Source organism: Choloepus didactylus, chromosome 10 (genome assembly GCF_015220235.1).
Source record: "Choloepus didactylus isolate mChoDid1 chromosome 10, mChoDid1.pri, whole genome shotgun sequence".
In the NCBI taxonomy this organism is placed as follows: Eukaryota; Metazoa; Chordata; class Mammalia; order Pilosa; family Megalonychidae; genus Choloepus; species Choloepus didactylus.
Window position 1 is genome coordinate 6,593,623 of NC_051316.1, and position 20,272 is coordinate 6,613,894.

The 20,272-nt window shown below is 39.4% G+C and overlaps 1 protein-coding gene across 3 annotated transcripts in view; it reads right to left on the reverse strand.

The window, feature by feature from the left end:
• Positions 1-5,968: 5,968 nt before the first annotated feature.
• The window catches only part of LOC119545445 (zinc finger protein 596-like), a 73,259-nt gene continuing 58,955 nt past the window's right edge, over positions 5,969-20,272 (reverse strand). For 2 of the 3 annotated variants that reach the window (XM_037850946.1, XM_037850945.1), the window contains exons 5-7: positions 19,941-20,036; positions 10,664-10,746; positions 5,969-10,226 (exon numbers count right to left, since the gene is read on the reverse strand). In XM_037850946.1, coding sequence (XP_037706874.1) covers positions 8,970-10,226; positions 10,664-10,746; positions 19,941-20,036 — 1,436 coding nt within the window. In that variant the 3' untranslated portion in view covers positions 5,969-8,969. The remainder of the gene's footprint in view (positions 10,227-10,663; positions 10,747-19,940; positions 20,037-20,272) is intronic. The other variant, XM_037850947.1, reaches the window with a different exon arrangement.

The window sequence follows — 20,272 nt, forward strand, 5'->3', positions numbered from 1 at the left end:
CTGGGGAAGTCTGGAGGAAGATTAACTGGATAAATTTTTGGAAGTATAACAGGGTCTTTCCCCAAGGGTACCTGGCCTTCACTTCATACCAAGGGCTCTGGAACTGTAAACTGTCTCAAGTCTGGAAATTGATTAAGGGGAATCAAGGTAGACCTAGAATTCTGCTGATTATACACTCAAGCAGGAATCTAGTTGACTGTCCAACTATTTTACTGCTAGGTACACCATGATCTACTAGCCAATGCCATAAGTCTCTGAAAGTCAGGTTATTTTGACTGCTGTCTTGAGCCTGTTTTCCATTATGGTAGCCATGCCCACCATGTCTTTGATAATTAACTGCTTCCACTTGGCTTCTGCTGACTCAGGATCCAACTACTCCATTGTGTTTAAGGATTCCAGCTCAGTGCCACCAGTTCCCACAGTAATATCTGGCCTACAGAGAATGGTGACTACAGAGTTCTTCAGAGATGATGGAGCTAGTCTGACAAACTTATTCCTCACATACCTGGTAAAAGGTGTGTCCTCTGGACATTCCAGGGTTGTTTGATCAGGTCTTCCATGATAAATCCATTCTAACATTCCAATCTCTCTAAGCCTTTGAATTCCCTCCTCTACATTATACCAGGGTAGTCCTGCCATTTCAACCTCAGGTAACAGCAGCCAACTTTTGATCCATGTTTCAGCCAACCACCCAAACAATTAATGCCCTTTCTAACACCTCAAGTTAAAACACTGAATGAAGAATCTCTGCTTAGTGAGCCCATAGCAATAAATTCAGCCTGATCCAACTTCATATTCCTTCAACCATTATCCCACACACTTAATATCCATTCCCATGCATATTCTCCTGATTTATGTCTGTTTAAATTGGAAAACACACAGTTCTTTTGGAGTGTACCATACTTCCTCATGGGCCACACTTTGTACCTCACCCTAGAGGGTCTGTTGGGACTTTAGTCTAGTTATAGGTCTTGAAGCAAATACTGATGGTGGGGGGGGGGTCATAAAAAGGATTAGAAGAATTCCTCAAGTTATTTAGTTCAGGACATTCCATGACAGTTTCATCTTGTGAAACAAGATTAATCTCTCCAGAGGAGTGAGAGCTGCTTCTTGAGGAGAGGCAATTATAGGTTTATAAGACACTGAAGGGTTAATCTCTTTAGATGGTGATTGAATGTCAGTCTCCTCAGGTCAGACTGGATGTTGGGTAGCAGTCTTCTCATGGCAGACTGGAGGTGGGGGTCTGTTTCCTCAGGATAGACCACTACAGGTATATCTAACAAAGACTCAGCAGAATGCAGGGTTCCAATGTCTTCACTGCCATTATTATCAATCCATATGTCCCAATCCCAAGTTTCAGGATCCCATTCTTTTCCAATCAATGCCTTTACTTTAGCAGACCCCCTGTAAGTTGAGATTTTAGTTTATGGTGTAAATCTGCTACTCACACAATGAGACTCTGGGTCTATTTTTCAAGAATCTCAAGTCTGCAGCCAAAAGAAATAGGATTCCCTTTCAGGTCACAAATATAAACATTTACATCTGTCATATGGCACTTAAGTTTCAAATTTGAAGCCTTTAGCTCATCCCTTTCTCTTATAAATTTAACCAGTGTATCTAACAGCAAACAGCCAACATCATTATGTTTCTTAACTCTGAAAAACTCTGTTAAGGTGTCAAAAACACTGTCACCCATAGCCTTGCTTCATACAGGAGTATGATTAGGAGAATCATAAGGTGATATTTTGCATATCTCCATTGCCAAGTCACATCGTGGGCTGTCAGTGCTATCTTGATTATTGAAAATGGTGTCATTACTGCCTTTGAATCTAATCAGAGAAGAAAACCAACAGTAAAATGTCATTTTAAGATTCTGTTTCTCAAGAACCACTCTTGGTACCAAGTTGTATTAGTTAAGATTCTCCAGAGAAATAGAATCAATAAGAGATATCTAAATATAAGATTTTATAAAAGTGTCCCATGCAACTGTGGGGAAGATGAATCCAAATTTCATAGGGCAGTTATCAAACTGGCAACTCCAAAGAAGGTGTTCAATGAATTCCTCAGGCAGTAAACTGGCAATTCTGATGAAGGTGTTCAATGAACTCCTAGGAAATGCTTCACTGGCTAGCTGAAGAAAAAGTGAAGGTCCTCCATCTGTCTTGCTTAAAAGTGTTCAGCTGTTTGGGTTAAATCTAGCTGATTGAATTCTCTCATTTTGGAAGGCACAACCTTCATTGATGTAATCAGCCACAACTGTGGCCAACTGACTGATTTAATAAATCAGCTGTTCCAGTTTGTTAATGCTGCCTTTTGGCAAAATATCAGAAATGGATTGGCTTTTATAAAGGTGGTTTGTTTGGTTGCACAATTACAGTCTTAAGGCCATAAAGAGCCCAAGGTAAGGCATCAAAATAGGGTACCTTCACTGGCAGATGGCCAATGGTGTCCTAAAAATGTCTGTTGACTGGTGTCTGCTTGCTACCAGGCTGCATTGCAAAATAGCATTCTACAAAGTGTTGCCTTTGGGATGTTTTGTCCTCTCTTCAATGCAGCTGCTCTTCAAAATGTCATTCTCAGTTGCTCTCCAAAATGTCACTCACATCTGCTCTCCAAAATGTCACTCTTAACTTCTCCAAGTTCCTTCTGTTTGTTAGCTATTTATGTGGCTCTAGTGACTTAATTCAGACCCTCCCTGAATGGACAGGGTAGCACCTCCATGGAAATTATGCAATCAAAATCTTGCCCACAGTTGGTTGAGGCACATCTCCTTGGAAACTCTCAATCAACAGGTTCCAAGCTAATCAACACTAATATATCTGCTCCCACAAGACTGCATCAAATATAATAGTGTTTTGGGGTCCATAATACATCCAACTGCCACATTCCACCCCCTGAGCCTGAAAATGACTGGATCTTTCCATATACAAATTACATTCATCCAATCACAATATCATAAAAACTTAAATCATTTCAGTAACAACAGGTAAGTACCAGATCCTAACAAAATCAGTTACAGTTGTGTTCTGTCCTAAAGTAAAATTCCCCTCTGGCTGTAGATGTGTGAAACTTAGAACAAGTAATCTGCTACCAATATTCAAGGTAGGAAAAATCATAGGGTAAACATTCTCATTGTCATAAGGAGGAAGTGAATGGAAAACAGGGTTCACAGTACAAAAATGGTTCCTAAAACACACAGGGCATATTTCATTTGATTTCAAAGTCTGAGAGTCATTTATTAAACCATGTTGTATCATTGGGGCTTGAGAGCACAGGAGTCCAATCCTTTCCAAGGGCCTTCATGGCAGCCCTTTTTTTCACTCGGGTGAGTGCTCCAACATATCCACACATTAGGGAAACCACCTTCTTCTTGGCTTCACTCTCCTCAAACATTGGGGTGTCAACCAGACTCTGCCTTTCCAGGGCAAAGGCTCTCCCTCTCTGAGCAGTGAGGTGGCAGCCAGGCTTTCCCCAATCCCCAGGGAATGTGCTCAATGCACTCTGGGGACTGGGGTGGAAGCACTCTTCCTGAACATTGAGGTGGAAGGCCTGACCTCTGCCTCTGGGGCAAATACTCTTTCCATCTGCATGGAACACTCCTCCACTCTCCCAGCCTTGGATCACTTGCCTCCAGACTTCAACTTCTATGGCTCTGTCTTTGAAGAAAATTTTCCTTCAATTTGTTCCTTATTCATTTCCTCCAGTCCAGACCAGAATAGTTCCATTCATCAAATTTGACAAAAATTCTATAGGCTTGGCATTTTACAAGTGTCAAAATCATCAGACAAAAGGACTTTCCAAAAATTCTTTCTGGATACCTCCATCTCCAATCCTGGCTTGTACTGAAATGATGGTTGAGTTCCATGTTTGGTTAAATCCTCACATGGGGCTGTAGCTTCTCAGGTCTCACTTTGCAGAAGCCCAGAATCTTCCAAACCACCAGTTTCTGGTTTATTTGTACCCAAGAGTTCAGATCTTAGCTTATCTCTCTCCACTCCCATTTTACTATAAGCTGCAAGGAGAAGCCGGGCCACACTCTCAATATTTAGTGTTGAAATCCCTTCAGCTAAGTACCTCAGGTTGTCATTTTCAAATTCTGCCTCCCTTACAACATGAGGATTCAATTTTGCAAAATTATCTGCCACTTTAAAATAAGGATCACCTTTCTTCCAGTTTGCAATGAAACATTCATCATTGCTGTTTGAGACCTCATCAGAAGTATCTTTAGAGTCCATATTCCCACCAACAGTCTCTTCAAAGTTGTCTAGGCCTTTTCTATCATGCTCCTCACAATTCTTCCAGAATCCTCTCCTAATCCATTTAAAAGCTGTGCCAACATGTTTGGTATTTGCAAACTCAGCAGCACCTCACTTCTCTGGTACCAAAATCTGTTCTCATTTGTTAATGCTGCCTTTTTGCCAAATACCAGAAATGGATTGGCTTTATAGAGGGGGTTTATTTGGTTTCACAGTTACAGTCTTAAGGCCATAAATTGTCCAAGGTAAGGCATCAACTGTTGGGTACCTTCAGTATGGAGGATGGCCAATGGTGGCCTGAAAATATCTGTTAGCTGGGAATGCAGGTGGCTGCCATCTGCTTGCTCTCAGATTGTGTTACAAAATGGCATTTTCCAAAGTGCTGCTCTTGGGGGCATTTTCTCCTCTCTTAACTGCAGCTGCTCTTCAAAATGACATTCTCTGTTGCTCTCCAAAATGTCACTCACATCTGCTCTCCAAAATGTCACCTGGCTGCTCTGAGTTCCTTGTGTTTGTCAGCTTTTTATGTGGCTCCAGTGATTTAATTCAGACCCACCCTGTATGGGCAGGGTAACACCTCCATGGAAGTTTTCCAATTAAAGTCTTGCCCATAATTGATTGAGTCACATGTCCATGGAAATAATTAATAGGTTCCAACCTAATCAACACTAATATGTCTGCTTCCACAGGATTGCACAAAGATAATGGCATTTTAGGGAACATAATCCAAACTGGCACATCAGTCTTCTGGTTTATTAACCAGCCACAAATGGCCTTGAAATAATGTTAGGCCAGTGCTCACTTGACCAGACACCTGGGCGCAACCACCTGGCCAAGTTGACACATGAACCTGTCACAACCATATTGAGTTGTTTCTTTTTCTATCTGGATACACTTTACCATCTATTTCCTTTGGGGTTACTAAGTGGTTTAAATTTGACATCCAGGTATATAACAATCATATTTATTTTGATACCCCCTTAACTTTAATGGCATACACATATAATTTACCTATACCCTTCTCTATTCACAGCTCTTCCTTTGTGCATGTTAGCACATATACCTTTTGTGCCAGTTTGAATGTCTTATGTCCCCCCAAATGCCATTATCTTTAATGTAATCTTCTGTGGGCAGACCTATCAGTGTTAATTAGATTGTAATTCTTTGAGTGATTCCATGGAGATGCACCCCACCCAACTATGGGTGGTAACTCTGATGAGATCATTTCCATGGAGGCATGGCCCCACCCAATTAGGTTGGGCCTTGATCAGTGGAGCCACATAAATGAGCTGACAAACAGAAGGAATTCAGTGCAGCTGTGAGTGACATTTTGAAGAGGAGCTACAGCCAAGAGGGACACTTTGAAGAAAGCACAGAAGCTGCAGATGAGAGACAGTTTGAAGACAGCCATTGAAATCAGACTCTTGCTCCAGAGAAGCTAAGAGAGGACAAATACCCCAAGTGCAACTAAGAGTGACATTTTTGAGGAACTGCTACTTAGAAAGGAACATCCTGGGAGAAAGCCATTTTGAAACCAGAACTTTGGAACAGATGCCATTCATGTGCATTCCCAGCTAACAGAGGTTTTCTGAATGCCAATGGCCATCTTCTAGTGAAGGTCCCCAATTGCTGATGTGTTACCTTGGACACTTTATGGCCTTAAGACTGTAACTGTGTCACTTTTATAAAAAGCCAATCCATCTCTGGTGTTTTGCATTCTGGCAGCATGAACAAACTAGAACATCTTTGTACTTTGTATATTGCAACCCATAGATTTATCATTACTTGTTATGTATTCATATTTTAGCACATGTAGGAAGTAAGAAATGGAGTTACAAACAAAAAAAATATACTGGCACCACAATTCTGGCATTATTCTTACCCAAATGTTTAATTTATCACAGGTATTCATTTCTTTGTGGCAGTTAATACCACTGCTTAGTATCTTTTCCTTCTCATGTGAAGAACCCCCTTTAGCACTGCTTGTGGGACACCTCTACTGGTGAGGAACACCTTCAGCTTTGGTTTATTTGGAAATGTCTTAATCTCTCCCTCCTTTTTGAAAGAAAGTTTCTCCTGACAGTTCTTTGTTGGCAACTGTTTTCTTTCAACACATTAAGAATTTCAGCTCACTCTCTTCATTCTTTCATGTTTCCTGATGAGAGATCATCAAGCAATCTTATTTGGATTCCCTTGGTCATAACTCATTGACATTTTCTTGAAGCTTTCAGAAGTCTCTTTTTGTCATTTGCATTCAACAATGTATTGATCACTAAATGAGTGTGTATTTCTCATTGTGACTCTCATGATTGGTATTCTCTGAGAGTCTTGGATGTGTATATTCATGCCTTTTGCTCAACTTAGGAAGTTCTCTCTCATTACTTCTTTGACTATTAATTCTGCCCCTTTCTTTTTTCTCCTTTTGGGACTTCTATGATTCATACATTGATACACTTAAAGTTGTCTCCATGATCTGTTAAGCAATTGTCACATTTTATAATTCTTTTCTTATGCTTGCTCCTCTGCCTGATTTATTTCAATTACCTTGTCTTTGTGTTCACTGATTCTTTCTTCTTCCAGTGCTAGTCTTCCATTGAAACCCTTCTGGAATATATGCATTATCATCTTCAGCTCCTGTACTTTTGTTTGGTTAGCTCCTTTCAAAATCTGTATCTTTGCTAAGATATTCATATTGCCTAATCATTGTTTTCCTGCAACCTTTAGTTCTTTCTTTGTATTTTCCTCCATCTCCTTGAGTACTTTAAGAACATTTTAAATGTTTCATTTGTTATGTCCACATTCTGGCTTCTTCATTATTGGCTTCTGAAATTTTATCCTTTTCCTTTGGATGGAATATCATTTCCTGTTTGTCTTGTACTCTTGTTGCACACTTCATATTTTAATATGTTAATTCTGGTATTTATTCCCTGAGGTGTCTGTTTCTTGTTTTTGTAACCAGTTGGTAATGAGACAGATTTTCATGAGCATTGGTCCTCTTATCAGGAATGCCTCCAGAGAGTGAATGCAGTGTGTATGGTTTTCCCTGTCTTTCTGTGATTGTGTCTTGTCCTGTTCTTTACTTGTTAGTTGTTTTGTAGTTCTCCTGTTTTCAGGAGTTTGTACCCTCTGTTTCCCAGAAGGCAGACATCCTGCTCCTAGGTATTTGAGGTCCACAAGCTATTGATTCATAATATCTGGCTCTATAGCTCTTACATGCCTTTCACTGCCTCAAGCTCCTATTGCAGCTGGGTTGAGAGGCACATTAAGGAGGACTTTCTTGTCAATCTTTTCTGCTGTAACAGGGCCAGTGACCCATGTAGGGTGTGCAGACCAGGTCCCAAATGTCCTGGTTTGAGAATCAGAAAGGGCATTGAAAGCTTCCTTCACTGTTCTGAAAGCTGAGCTCTATTGACCTGCCCAGAAAATGTATCCCTTCATCTAACTGTCTCCTGCAGCCCTGAGGAAGGGTAGTTTCTTCAACTCACCTCTTCCTCCCAGAGTGTGTTGAAATAATGGCTGCCACCATTACCTTTGTAAGTGTGGTTTGTGAGAGTAGTCACCCTTAGTACTGTGCTCCAGCAATCCAAAGTCATCAATCAAAAGCTGCAATCAGTTCTTTGCCATGCATTTCCTTGGTCTTGGGGAAGAGGATTTTTGTGTCCCCTTCTGTCACCAGAAATCTAGCTAGGGGTTGGGCCCCATGATGGAACATAGCAAGAGTGGGATAAGGGTGTCAGTAGCCACTTTTAGGGGAGAGTAATTTTCTGTTCTTTATTAAAATTAGTCAGCCACTTCCTTCTGCTCTTCCTGGATGCTGTACAGTGTTCTTCTGGCCTATGTAGATCCAAAATAGCTGTTTTAGATATTTCCTGTCTGTTAAATAGATTTTGTAGTGGAACAATTGAGTCTTGGAGCTCCCTATTCTGCCATCCTCACACAGTCTTCTGGTCACATGTACCTATTTTTGATCCAGCAATCTATCTTTTGCATGCTTGAGAATAATGAGTATCTAGGTCCATGAAACTCAAGCATAGCAATTTTAAAGAAAGTGTATTTTTCATAGTAGCTAAAACATGGTAACAAACAAAAGTCAACTATTAGGAGAATGAATATCTAAAATAAGAACAATACATCTGATGGAGCACTCCTAAAAATGTTCCATAAACTCACACTGAATAGCCTGATTTACAGATGGTGATCAAAAAAATCAGCTACAAAAGAATATATATAGTATATGATTCAATTTTAAAGAAGGTTGAATATTCATGGTATTCAGTGTTTAAGGTCAAAAGAAATATATATTCAGATGAACTAAAACAGAAGAATATCAAGACCAATAACATGTTGCTCTCTAAGTAAAGGATTTTTCATACATTTTTTCATTGAATACTCCATAAAAAAAATTATCTCTTGTCCTCCTAGTGTTTCCTTCCCCTGGTAAAGACCTTTCTGTCTAGTTTCCTGGTTTAGAAGCTATTCTTACTCTGGGCTGTGCTTGTATACATGAAGGCTGGAGCTCAGATGAAATCTACTATCGGTAATTACAGACATAGAGCTCCTCCCAGGACAGTGCAATCATGTTATTTAAGGATAGATTGTAAATAAAGGCATTTACACACTGATTACTTTGACAGAGAAGTACACTCAGGTGTAAGTTCTTTCATTTTTTAAAAGATCATACCTGTAGCTAAAGACTCTTCCAAATGCACATTTTTAATGAGTTCTTTGATGTTTCCTAATGGAAGAATTATATCTAAAGGTTTTCCCACATAGGTGGCAGACATATGGTTTCTCCCCAGTGTGACTTCTCTCATGTTGTGTAAGGTGAATATGTTGACTGAAGGATTTTCCACAAACATTGCAGACATATGGCTTCTCACCAGTGTGAGTTCTCTCATGTTGTCTAAGGCTACCACATGTACTGAATGATTTCCCACACAGAGGGCAGGCATACGGTTTTTCTCCAGTGTGAATTCTCCCATGTTGTCTGAGGGCAGAACTATCAGTGAAGCCTTTCCCACATTGATGGCAAAGATATGGTTTCTCCCCAGTGTGAGTTCTCTCATGTTGTATAAGGTGAATACGTTGACTGAAGGATTTTCCACAAACATCACAGACAAATGGTTTCTCCAAAGTGTGAGTTCTCTCATGCTGCCTAAGGTTACCACAAAGACTGAAAGATTTCCCACACAGAAGGCAGACATATGGTTTCTCTCCAGCATGATTTCTCTCATGTCTTTTGAGGGAAGAAATATCAGTGAAGTCTTTTTCACATAGATGGCAGACATATGGTTTCTCTCCAGTGTGAGTTCTCTCATGTAGCCTAAGGTGTTGATGTTGACTGAAGGATTTCCCGCATACATAGCACACATATGGTTTCTCTCCAGTGTGAGTTCTTTCATGTTGTCTGAGGGTAGAACTATTAGTGTAGTTTAGCCCACATAGATGGCAGACATATGGTTTCACCCCAGAGTGAGTTCTCTCATGTTGTCTAAGGTGAGCAAGCTGACTGAAGGATTTCCCACATAGATGGCAGACATATGGTTTCTCTCCAGTGTGTGTTCTCTCATGTTTTCTGAGTGTAGAACAATGAGTGTAGTCTTTCCCACATACATGACAGAGATATTTTTTCTCCCCAGTGTGAGTTCTCTCAAGTTGTCTGTGGGTAGAACCATCAGTGAAGTCTTTCCCTCGTAGATGGCAACCATATGGCTTCTCTCCAGTGTGTGTTTTCTCATGTTCTCTAAGGACAAAATTACCTCTGAAGACTTTTCCACATAGATGACTGTCATATGACTTATGTCCAGTATGAATTTGCTTATGTTGGCTAATGAATGAATGGTAATTGAAATTTTTTTGAAATTGTTTGTCCTCATAGGGTTTCTTTCCCTTGTAAGTCAATGTAGACAGAATGAAATCTCCTAAATCATTATTTTCAAAGTGATCCTCTCCAGTGTAAGAAATCTGCTGCTACAAATGAGAAGAGAGATGGTTAAAGGTATGATCACCTATATGAATTAATTCAATTCTCTAGCCTAGTCATTTATTGAGTCTCCAGTTAAAATTCACGTTAGTTACATGCACTTGCTGTGCTATATTTTTGTATGCAGAGATTTTCTCTTTTGTAGCATCTCAACAGCAGAGCTACCTAACTAATTTTGGAAACTTCATTATAATTCATAGAATAGGTCTACAAAACCCATTTATGCACTTGTGCTTTTATAATACTTCAGGTTATGGTTTTCAGCTCAAGTTAATTTTTCCCATAATTGAAACTGTCCAAAAGTATTTGATGGGGAAGTGTTTAATCCTGTCTTTAATTACAGTCAGATGATTTTTCTGAACTCCTAAATTATTCACCCCAGCTCTCTATCTGGAAGACCAATGTTCATAGTCATGAAACTCACCTTTGACTGGATGGTAGAAGTCTCCTTCTTGCAGATATGTTGCATGATTATCATTTCTTCCTTTTTATGGTCATTTTCCCTGCCTGAAATAATTTTAAAAACAAAGAGTGGCATTAGCAGAATGAAATATTTGAAAATAAACCGCCAGTGTTTATGTGCATATAGTCCAAATATTGCTACTTAGATGAGGAAAGAATGTAACATTAAGCTGTACTCTAGAAAGTAGCAACACCTTTCTAGAAACTGACAACTAAAATTTTTTCAGCATTAAAGTAAGGGAAAATTAAAAGATGTGATTTCAGGTAGTAAAGAGAGGGAAAATACTCAAAAAGGAAGACCAGAACAAGGGCCAAATATGAAAATTTAACTTCTAAAAGTATATGGGGGGGGCGGGGCAAGATGGCAGACTGGTGAGCTGTATGTTTTAGTTACTCCTCCAGTAAAGTAGGTAGAAAGCCAGGAACTGCGTGGACTGGACACCACAGAGCAATCTGACTTTGGGCATACTTCATACAACACTCATGAAAACGTGGAACTGCTGAGATCAGCGAAATCTGTAAGTTTTTGTGGCCAGGGGACCCGCGCCCCTCCCTGCCAGGCTCAGTCCCGGGGGAGGAGGGGCTGTCAGCTCCGGGAAGGAGAAGGGAGAACTGCAGTGGCAGCCCTTATCGGAAACTCATTCTACTGATTCAAACTCCAACCATAGATAGACTGAGACCAGACACCAGAGAATCTGAGAGCAGCCAGCCCAGCAGAGAGGAGACAGGCATAGAAAAAAAACAACATGAAAAACTCCAAAATAAAAGCGGAGGATTTTTGGAGTTCTGGTGAACATAGAAAGCGGAAGGGCCCTGAGGCGCATATGCAAATCCCGAAGAAAAGCTGATCTCTCTGCCCTGTGGACCTTTCCTTAATGGCCCTGGTTGCTTTGTCTCTTAGCATTTCAATAACCCATTAGATATCTGAGGAGGGCCCGTTTTATTTTTTTTTTTTAATCCTTTTTTCTTTTTCTAAAACAATTACTCTAAGAAGCCCAATACAGAAAGCTTCAAAGACTTGCTATTTGGGCAGGTCAAGTCAAGAGCAGAACTAGGAGAGCTCTGAGACAAAACACAATAATCCAGTGGCTGAGAAAATTCACTAAACACCACAACTTCCCAAGAAAAGGGGGGTGTCTGCTCACAGCCATCATCCTGGTGGACAGGAAACATTCCTGCCCATTGCCAGCCCCATAGCCCAGAACTGCCCCAGACAACCCAGTGTGACGGAAGTGCTTCAAATAACAGGCACACACCACAAAACTGGGCATGGACATTAGCCTTCCCTGCAACCTCAGCTGACTGTCCCAGAGTTGGGAAGGTGGAGCAGTGTGAATTAACAAAGCCCCATTCAGCCATCATTTCAGCAGACTGGGAGCCTCCATACACAGCCCAGCAGCCCAGAACTGCCCTGGGGGGATGGCACTCACCTGTGACATAGCACAGTCATCCCTCAACAGAGGACCTGGGGTGCACGGCCTGGAAGAGAGGCCCACTTGCAAGTCTCAGGAGCCATACGCCAATACCAAGGACTTGTGGGTCAGTGGCAGAGACAAACTGTGGCAGGACTGAACTGAAGGATTAGACTATTGCAGCAGCTTTAAAACTCTAGGATCACCAGGGAGATTTGATTGTTAGAGCCACCCCCCCTCCCTGACTGCCCAGAAACATGCCCCATATACAGGGCAGGCAACACCAACTACACACGCAAGCTTGGTACACCAATTGGACCCCACAAGACTCACTCCCCCACTCACCAAAAAGGCTAAGCAGGGGAGAACTGGCTTGTGGAGAACAGGTGGATCGTGGACGCCACCTGCTGGTTAGTTAGAGAAAGTGTACTCCACGAAGCTGTAGATCTCATAAATTAGAGATAAGGACTTCAATTGGTCTACAAATCCTAAAAGAACCCTATCAAGTTCAGCAAATGCCATGAGGCCAAAAACAACAGAAAATTATAAAGCATATGAAAAAACCAGACGATATGGATAACCCAAGCCCAAGCACCCAAATCCAAATACCAGAAGAGACACAGCACCTAGAGCAGCTACTGAAAGAACTAAAGATGAACAATGAGACCATAGTACGGGAGATAAAGGAAATCAAGAAGACCCTAGAAGAGCATAAAGAAGACATTGCAAGACTAAATAAAAAAATGGATGATCTTATGGAAATTAAAGAAACTGTTGACCAAATTAAAAAGATTCTGGACACTCATAGTACAAGACTAGAGGAAGTTGAACAACGAATCAGTGACCTGGAAGATGACAGAATGGAAAATGAAAGCATAAAAGAAAGAATGGGGAAAAAAATTGAAAAAATCGAAATGGACCTCAGGGATATGATAGATAATATGAAACGTCTAAATATAAGACTCATTGGTGTCCCAGAAGGGGAAGAAAAGGGTAAAGGTCTAGGAAGAGTATTCAAAGAAATTGTTGGGGAAAACTTCCCAAATCTTCTAAACAACATAAATACACAAATCATAAATGCTCAGTGAACTCCAAATAGAATAAATCCAAATAAACCCACTCCGAGACATATACTGATCACACTGTCAAACACAGAGAGAAGGAGCAAGTTCTGAAAGCAGCAAGAGAAAAGCAATTCACCACATACAAAGGAAACAGCATAAGACTAAGTAGTGACTACTCAGCAGCCACCATGGAGGCAAGAATGCAGTGGCACGATATATTTAAAATTCTGAGTGAGAAAAATTTCCAGCCAAGAATACTTTATCCAGCAAAGCTCTCCTTCAAATTTGAGGGAGAGCTTAAATTTTTCAGACAAACAAATGCTGAGAGAATTTGCTAACAAGAGACCTGCCCTACTGGAGATACTCAAGGAGCCCTACAGACAGAGAAACAAAGAAAGGACAGAGAGACTTGGAGAAAGGTTCAGTACTAAAGAGATTCGGTAGGGGTACAATAAAGGATATTAATAGACAGAGGGGAAAAATATGACAAACATAAACCAAAGGATAAGATGGCTGATTCAAGAAATGCCTTCACAGTTATAACGTTGAATGTAAATGGATTAAACTCCCCAATTAAAAGATATAGATTCGCAGAATGGATCAAATAAAAATGAACCATCAATATGTTGCATACAAGAGACTCATCTTAGACACAGGGACACAAAGAAACTGAAAGTGAAAGGATGGAAAAAAATATTTCATGCAAGCTACAGCCAAAAGAAAGCAGCTGTAGCAATATTAATCTCAGATAAAATGGACTTCAAATGCAGGGATGTTTTGAGAGACAAAGAAGGCCACTACGTACTAATAAAAGGGGCAATTCAGCAAGAAGAAATAACAATCGTAAATGTCTATGCACCCAATCAAGGTGCCACAAAATACATGAGAGAAACACTGGCAAAACTAAAGGAAGCAATTGATGTTTCCACAATAATTGTGGGAGACTTCAACACATCACTCTCTCCTATAGATAGATCAACCAGACAGAAGACCAATAAGGAAATTGAAAACCTAAACAATCTGATAAATGAATTAGATTTAACAGACATATACAGGACATTACATCCCAAATCACCAGGATACACATACTTTTCTAGTGCTCACGGAACTTTCTCCAGAACAGATCATATGCTGGGACATAAAACAAGCCTCAATAAATTTAAAAGGATTGAAATTATTCAAAGCACATTCTCTGACCACAATGGAATACAATTAGAAGTCAATAACCATCAGAGACTTAGAAAATTCACAAATACCTGGAGGTTAAACAACACACTCCTAAACAATCAGTGGGTTAAAGAAGAAATAGCAAGAGAAATTGCTAAATATATACAGACGAATGAAAATGAGAACACAACATACTAAAACCTATGGGATGCAGCAAAAGCAGTGCTAAGGGGGAAATTTATAGCACTAAACGCATGTATTAAAAAGGAAGAAAGAGCCAAAATCAAAGAACTAATGGATCAACTGAAGAAGCTAGAAAATGAACAGCAAACCAATCCTAAACCAAGTACAAGAAAAGAAATAACAAGGATTAAAGCAGAAATAAATGACATAGAGAACAAAAAAACAATAGAGAGGATAAATATCACCAAAAGTTGGTTCTTTGAGAAGATCAACAAGATTGACAAGCCCCTAGCTAGACTGACAAAATCAAAAAGAGAGGAGACCCATATAAACAAAATAATGAATGAAAAAGGTGACATAACTGCAGATCCTGAAGTAATTAAAAAAAATTATAAGAGGATACTATGAACAACTGTATGGCAACAAACTGGAGAATGTAGAGGAAATGGACAATTTCCTGGAAACATATGAACAACCTAGACTGACCGGAGAAGAAATAGAAGACCTCAACCAACCCATCACAAGCAAAGAGATCCAATCAGTCATCAAAAATCTTCCCACAAATAAATGCCCAGGGCCAGATGGCTTCACAGGGGAATTCTACCAAACTTTCCAGAAAGAACTGACACCAATCTTACTCAAACTCTTTCAAAACATTGAAGAAAATGGAATACTACCTAACTCATTTTATGAAGCTAACATCAATCTAATACCAAAACAGGCAAAGATGTTACAAAAAAGGAAAACTACCGGCCAATCTCCCTAATGAATATAGATGCAAAAATCCTCAACAAAATACTTGCAAATCGAATCCAAAGACACATTAAAAAAATCATACACCATGACCAAGTGGGGTTTATTCCAGGCATGCAAGGATGGTTCAACATAAGAAAATCAATCAATGTACTACAACACATTAACAAGTCAAAAGGGAAAAATCAATTGATCATCTCAATAGATGCTGAAAAAGCATTTGACAAAATCCAACATCCCTTGATATCCCTTGATAAAAACACTTCAAAAGGTAGGAATTGAAGGAAACTTCCTCAACATGATAAAGAGCATATATGAAAAACCCACAGCCAGCATAGTACTCAATGGAGAGAAACTGAAAGCCTTCCCTCTAAGATCAGGAACAAGACAAGGATGCCCGCTGTCACCACTGTTATTCAACATTGTGCTGGAAGTGCTAGCCAGGGCAATCCGGCTAGACAAAGAAATAAAAGGCATCCAAACTGGAAAAGAAGAAGTAAAACTGTCATTGTTTGCAGATGATATGATCTTATATCTAGAAAACCCTGAGAAATCGACGATACAGCTACTAGAGCTAATAAACAAATTTAGCAAAGTAGCGGGATACAAGGTTAATGCACATAAGTCAGTAATGTTTCTATATGCTAGAAATGAACAAACTGAAGAGACACTCAAGAGAAAGATACCATTTTCAATAGCAACTAAAAAAATCAAGTACCTAGGAATAAACTTAACCAAAGATGTAAAAGACCTATACAAAGAAAACTACATAACTCTACTAAAAGAAATAGAAGGGGACCTTAAAAGATGGAAAAATATTCCATGTTCATGGATAGGAAGACTAAATGTCATTAAGATGTCAATTCTACCCAAACTCATCTACAGATTCAATGCAATCCCAATCAAAATTCCAGCAACCTACTTTGCAGACTTGGAAAAGCTAGTTATCAAATTTATTTGGAAAGGGAAGATGCCTCGAATTGCTAAAGACACTCTAAAAAAGAAAAACAAAGTGGGAGGACTTACACTCCCTGACTTTGAAGCTTATTATAAAGCCACAGTTGCCAAAACAGCATGGTACTGGCACAAAGATAGACATATAGATCAATGGAATCGAGTTGAGAATTCGGAGATAGACCCTCATATCTATGGCCGACTGATCTTTGATAAGGCCCCCAAAGTCACCGAACTGAGTCATAATGGTCTTTTCAATAAATGGGGCTGGGAGAGTTGGATATCCACATCCAAAAGAATGAAAGAGGACCCCTACCTCACCCCCTACACAAAAATTAACTCAAAATGGACCAAAGATCTCAATATAAAAGAAAGTACCATAAAACTCCTAGAAGATAATGTAGGAAAACATCTTCAAGACCTTGTATTAGGTGGCCACTTCCTAGACTTTACACCAAAAGCACAAGCAACAAAAGAGAAAATAGATAAATGGGAACTCCTCAAGCTTAGAAGTTTCTGCACCTCAAAGGAATTTCTCAAAAAGGTAAAGAGGCAGCCAACTCAATGGGAAAAAATTTTTGGAAACCATGTATCTGACAAAAGACTTATATCTTGCATATATAAAGAAATCCTACAACTCAATAATAGTACAGTCGGCCCAATTATAAAATGGGCAAAAGATATGAAAAGACAGTTCTCTGAAGAGCAAATACAAATGGCCAAGAAACACATGAAAAAATGTTCAGCTTCACTAGCTATTAGAGAGATGCAAATTAAGACCACAATGAGATACCATCTAACACCGGTTAGAATGGCTGCCATTAAACAAACAGGAAACTACAAATGCTGGAGGGGATGTGGAGAAATTGGAACTCTTATTCACTGTTGGTGGGACTGTATAATGGTTCAGCCACTCTGGAAGTCAGTCTGGCAGTTCCTTAGAAAACTAGATATAGAGTTACCATTCGACCCAGCGATTGCACTTCTCGGTATATACCCGGAAGATCGGAAAGCAGTGACACGAACAGATATCTGCACACCAATGTTCATAGCAGCATTATTCACAATTGCCAAAAGATGGAAACAACCCAAATGTCCTTCAACAGATGAGTGGATAAATAAAATGTGGTATATACACACTGATGGAATACTACGCGGCAGTAAGAAGGAACGATCTGGTGAAACATATGACAACATGGATGAACCTTGAAGACATAATGCTGAGCGAAATAAGCCAGGCACAAAAAGAGAAATATTATATGCTACCACTAATGTGAACTTTGAAAAATATAAAACAAATGGCTTATAATGTAGAATGTAGGGGAACTAGCAATAGAGAGCAATTAAGGAAGGGGGAACAATAATCCAAGAAGAACAGATAAGCCATTTAACGTTCTGGGGATGCCCAGGAATGACTATGGTCTGTTAATTTCTGATGGATATAGTAGGAGCAAGTTCACAGAAATGTTGCTATATTAGGTAACTTTCTTGGGGTAAAGTAGGAACATGTTGGAAGTTAAGCAGTTATCTTAGGTTAGTTGCCTTTTTCTTACTCCCTTGTTATGGTCTCTTAAAAATGTTCTTTTATTGTATGTTTGTTTTCTTTTTAACTTTTTTTTTCATACAGTTGATTTAAAAAAGAAGGGAAAGTTAAAAAAAAAAAAAACAAGGAAAAAAAAGAGATGCAGTGCCCCCTTGAGGAGCCTGTGGAGAATGCAGCGGTATTCGCCTACCCCACCTCCATGGTTGCTGACGTGACCGCGGACATAGGGGACTGGTGGTTTGTTGGGTTGAGCCCTCTACCACAGGTTTTACCCTTGGGAAAACGGTTGCTGCAAAGGAGAGGCTAGGCCTCCCTATGGTTGTGCCTAAGAGCCTCCTCCCGAATGCCTCTTTGTTGCTCAGATGTGGCCCTGTCTCTCTAGCTAAGCCAACTTGAAAGGTGAAATCACTGCCCTCCCCCCTACGTGGGATCAGACACCCAGGGGAGTGAATCTCCCTGGCAACGTGGAATATGACTCCAGGGGAGGAATGTAGACCTGGCATCGTGGGATGGAGAACATCTTGACCAAAAGGGGGATGTGAAAGGAAATGAAATAAGCTTCAGTGGCAGAGAGAATCCAAAAGGAGCCGAGAGGTCACTCTGGTGGGCACTCTTACGCACACTTTAGACAACCCTTTTTAGGTTCTAAAGAATTGGGGTAGCTGGTGGTGGACACCTGAAACTATCAAACTACTACCTAGAACCCATGAATCTCGAAGACAGTTGTATAAAAATGTAGCTTATGAGGGGTGACAAGGGGATTGGGAAAGCCATAAGGACCACACTCCACTTTGTCTAGTTTATGGATGGATGAGTAGAAAAATAGGGGAAGGAAACAAACAGACAAAGGTACCCAGTGTTCTTTTTTACTTCAATTGCTCTTTTTCACTCTAATTATTATTCTTGTTATTCTTGTGTGTGTGCTAATGAAGGTGTCAGGGATTGATTTAGGTGATGAATGTACAACTATGTAATGGTACTGTGAACAATCGAGAGTACGATTTGTTTTGTATGACTGCGTGGTATATGAATATATCTCAATAAAATGAAGATAAAAAAAAAAAAAAAAAGACATAATACTGAGCAAAATAAGCCAGGCACAAAAAGAGAGATATTGTATGTTACCACTAATGTGAATTCTGTGAAAAATGTACAATGTTTTATACTGTAAAATGTAGGGGACCTAGAGATACCAATTAGTGGAGGGGGAATGATAATCTAATAAGAACAGATAAAGTATGGAGGGTAATCTCAATGTTATGGGAATGCTCAGGAATGATTATGGTTTGTAAACTTACTTGGATATAGTAAGATCATGTTGGAAGCAATAGAGTTATTTTAGGTTTTTTTTTTTCTCTTATTCCTTTGTTTTCTTAGGGGTTGTTAATTTTATTGGGGTATGGTAGGAACATGTTGGAAGCAATGTAGTTATTTTAGATTATTTGTTTTTCTTACTCCTCTGTTTGGATATGGTTTATTAATTTTCTTGGGGTATGGTAGGAACATATTGGAAGCAAAGTAGGTATTTTAGGTTATTTGTTTTCCTTAATCCATTGCTTTGTTTGAAATGTTGTGGGGTTTTTTTGGTTGTTGTTTGCCTGTTTGTTTTTAATTTTTTGATAAACAAAGTTAAAAAATTGAAAAAAAATCAGTAGAAAAATGGGAGTAAAAACTAAATGACAAATAGGGTGGGATGAGGGGAGGGTTTGGGTATTCTCTTTTCACTTTTATTTTTTATTCTTATTCTGATTCTTTCTGATGTAAGGAAAATGTTCAGAAATAGATTGTGGTGATGAACGCATAACTATATGATCATACTGTGAACAGTTGATTGTATACCATGGATGACTGTATGGTTTGTGAATATATTTCAATAAAACTGAATTAAAAAAAAAATATTTGAAAAGAAAGAAAAAATTAAAAAAAAAAAAAGTATATAGGTATCACTTTCTCTAAACCAAGGACAATCACAGATGGATTGTTGACTAGAGATTGATAAAGGTATGGAATAATTACACATTTGTGGAGTTTTCCCCCAAAGTCATAGCCCACATTTCAGAGAATATCATTCAATTAAGAAAACCTTCAGTAGATATTTCTAAGGACTTTCTATTCATTAACCAAGCCCCTCCTCATATTGAAGCATGGGGTCCCAGAACTCACCTGTACTCTGTCTTTGGAGAAATCCTGATCTTTCTCTCCACAGTTTCTCTCCTTGTTCCAACTGGGAAACTACTTCCAATTTGCAGAGCTTATACCCTATTTATGAGAAACAGAAGCATATATCTTGAGTTTTGTACTGATACAAGTTCATGACCATCAAGTCCAAGGCAGACTATTAGGAACAATAAGGTAAGCTCTGAAAAGCAGCGCAAAGAAGTGTAATTTAAACACAGTATACTGATAATCCTTTTCCAGCAAAGGATGACTCTTGACCTTCAGACAAAGACATTAAGAACATGTTGATGCCCATGGCTAAATTCATAGACTACAGT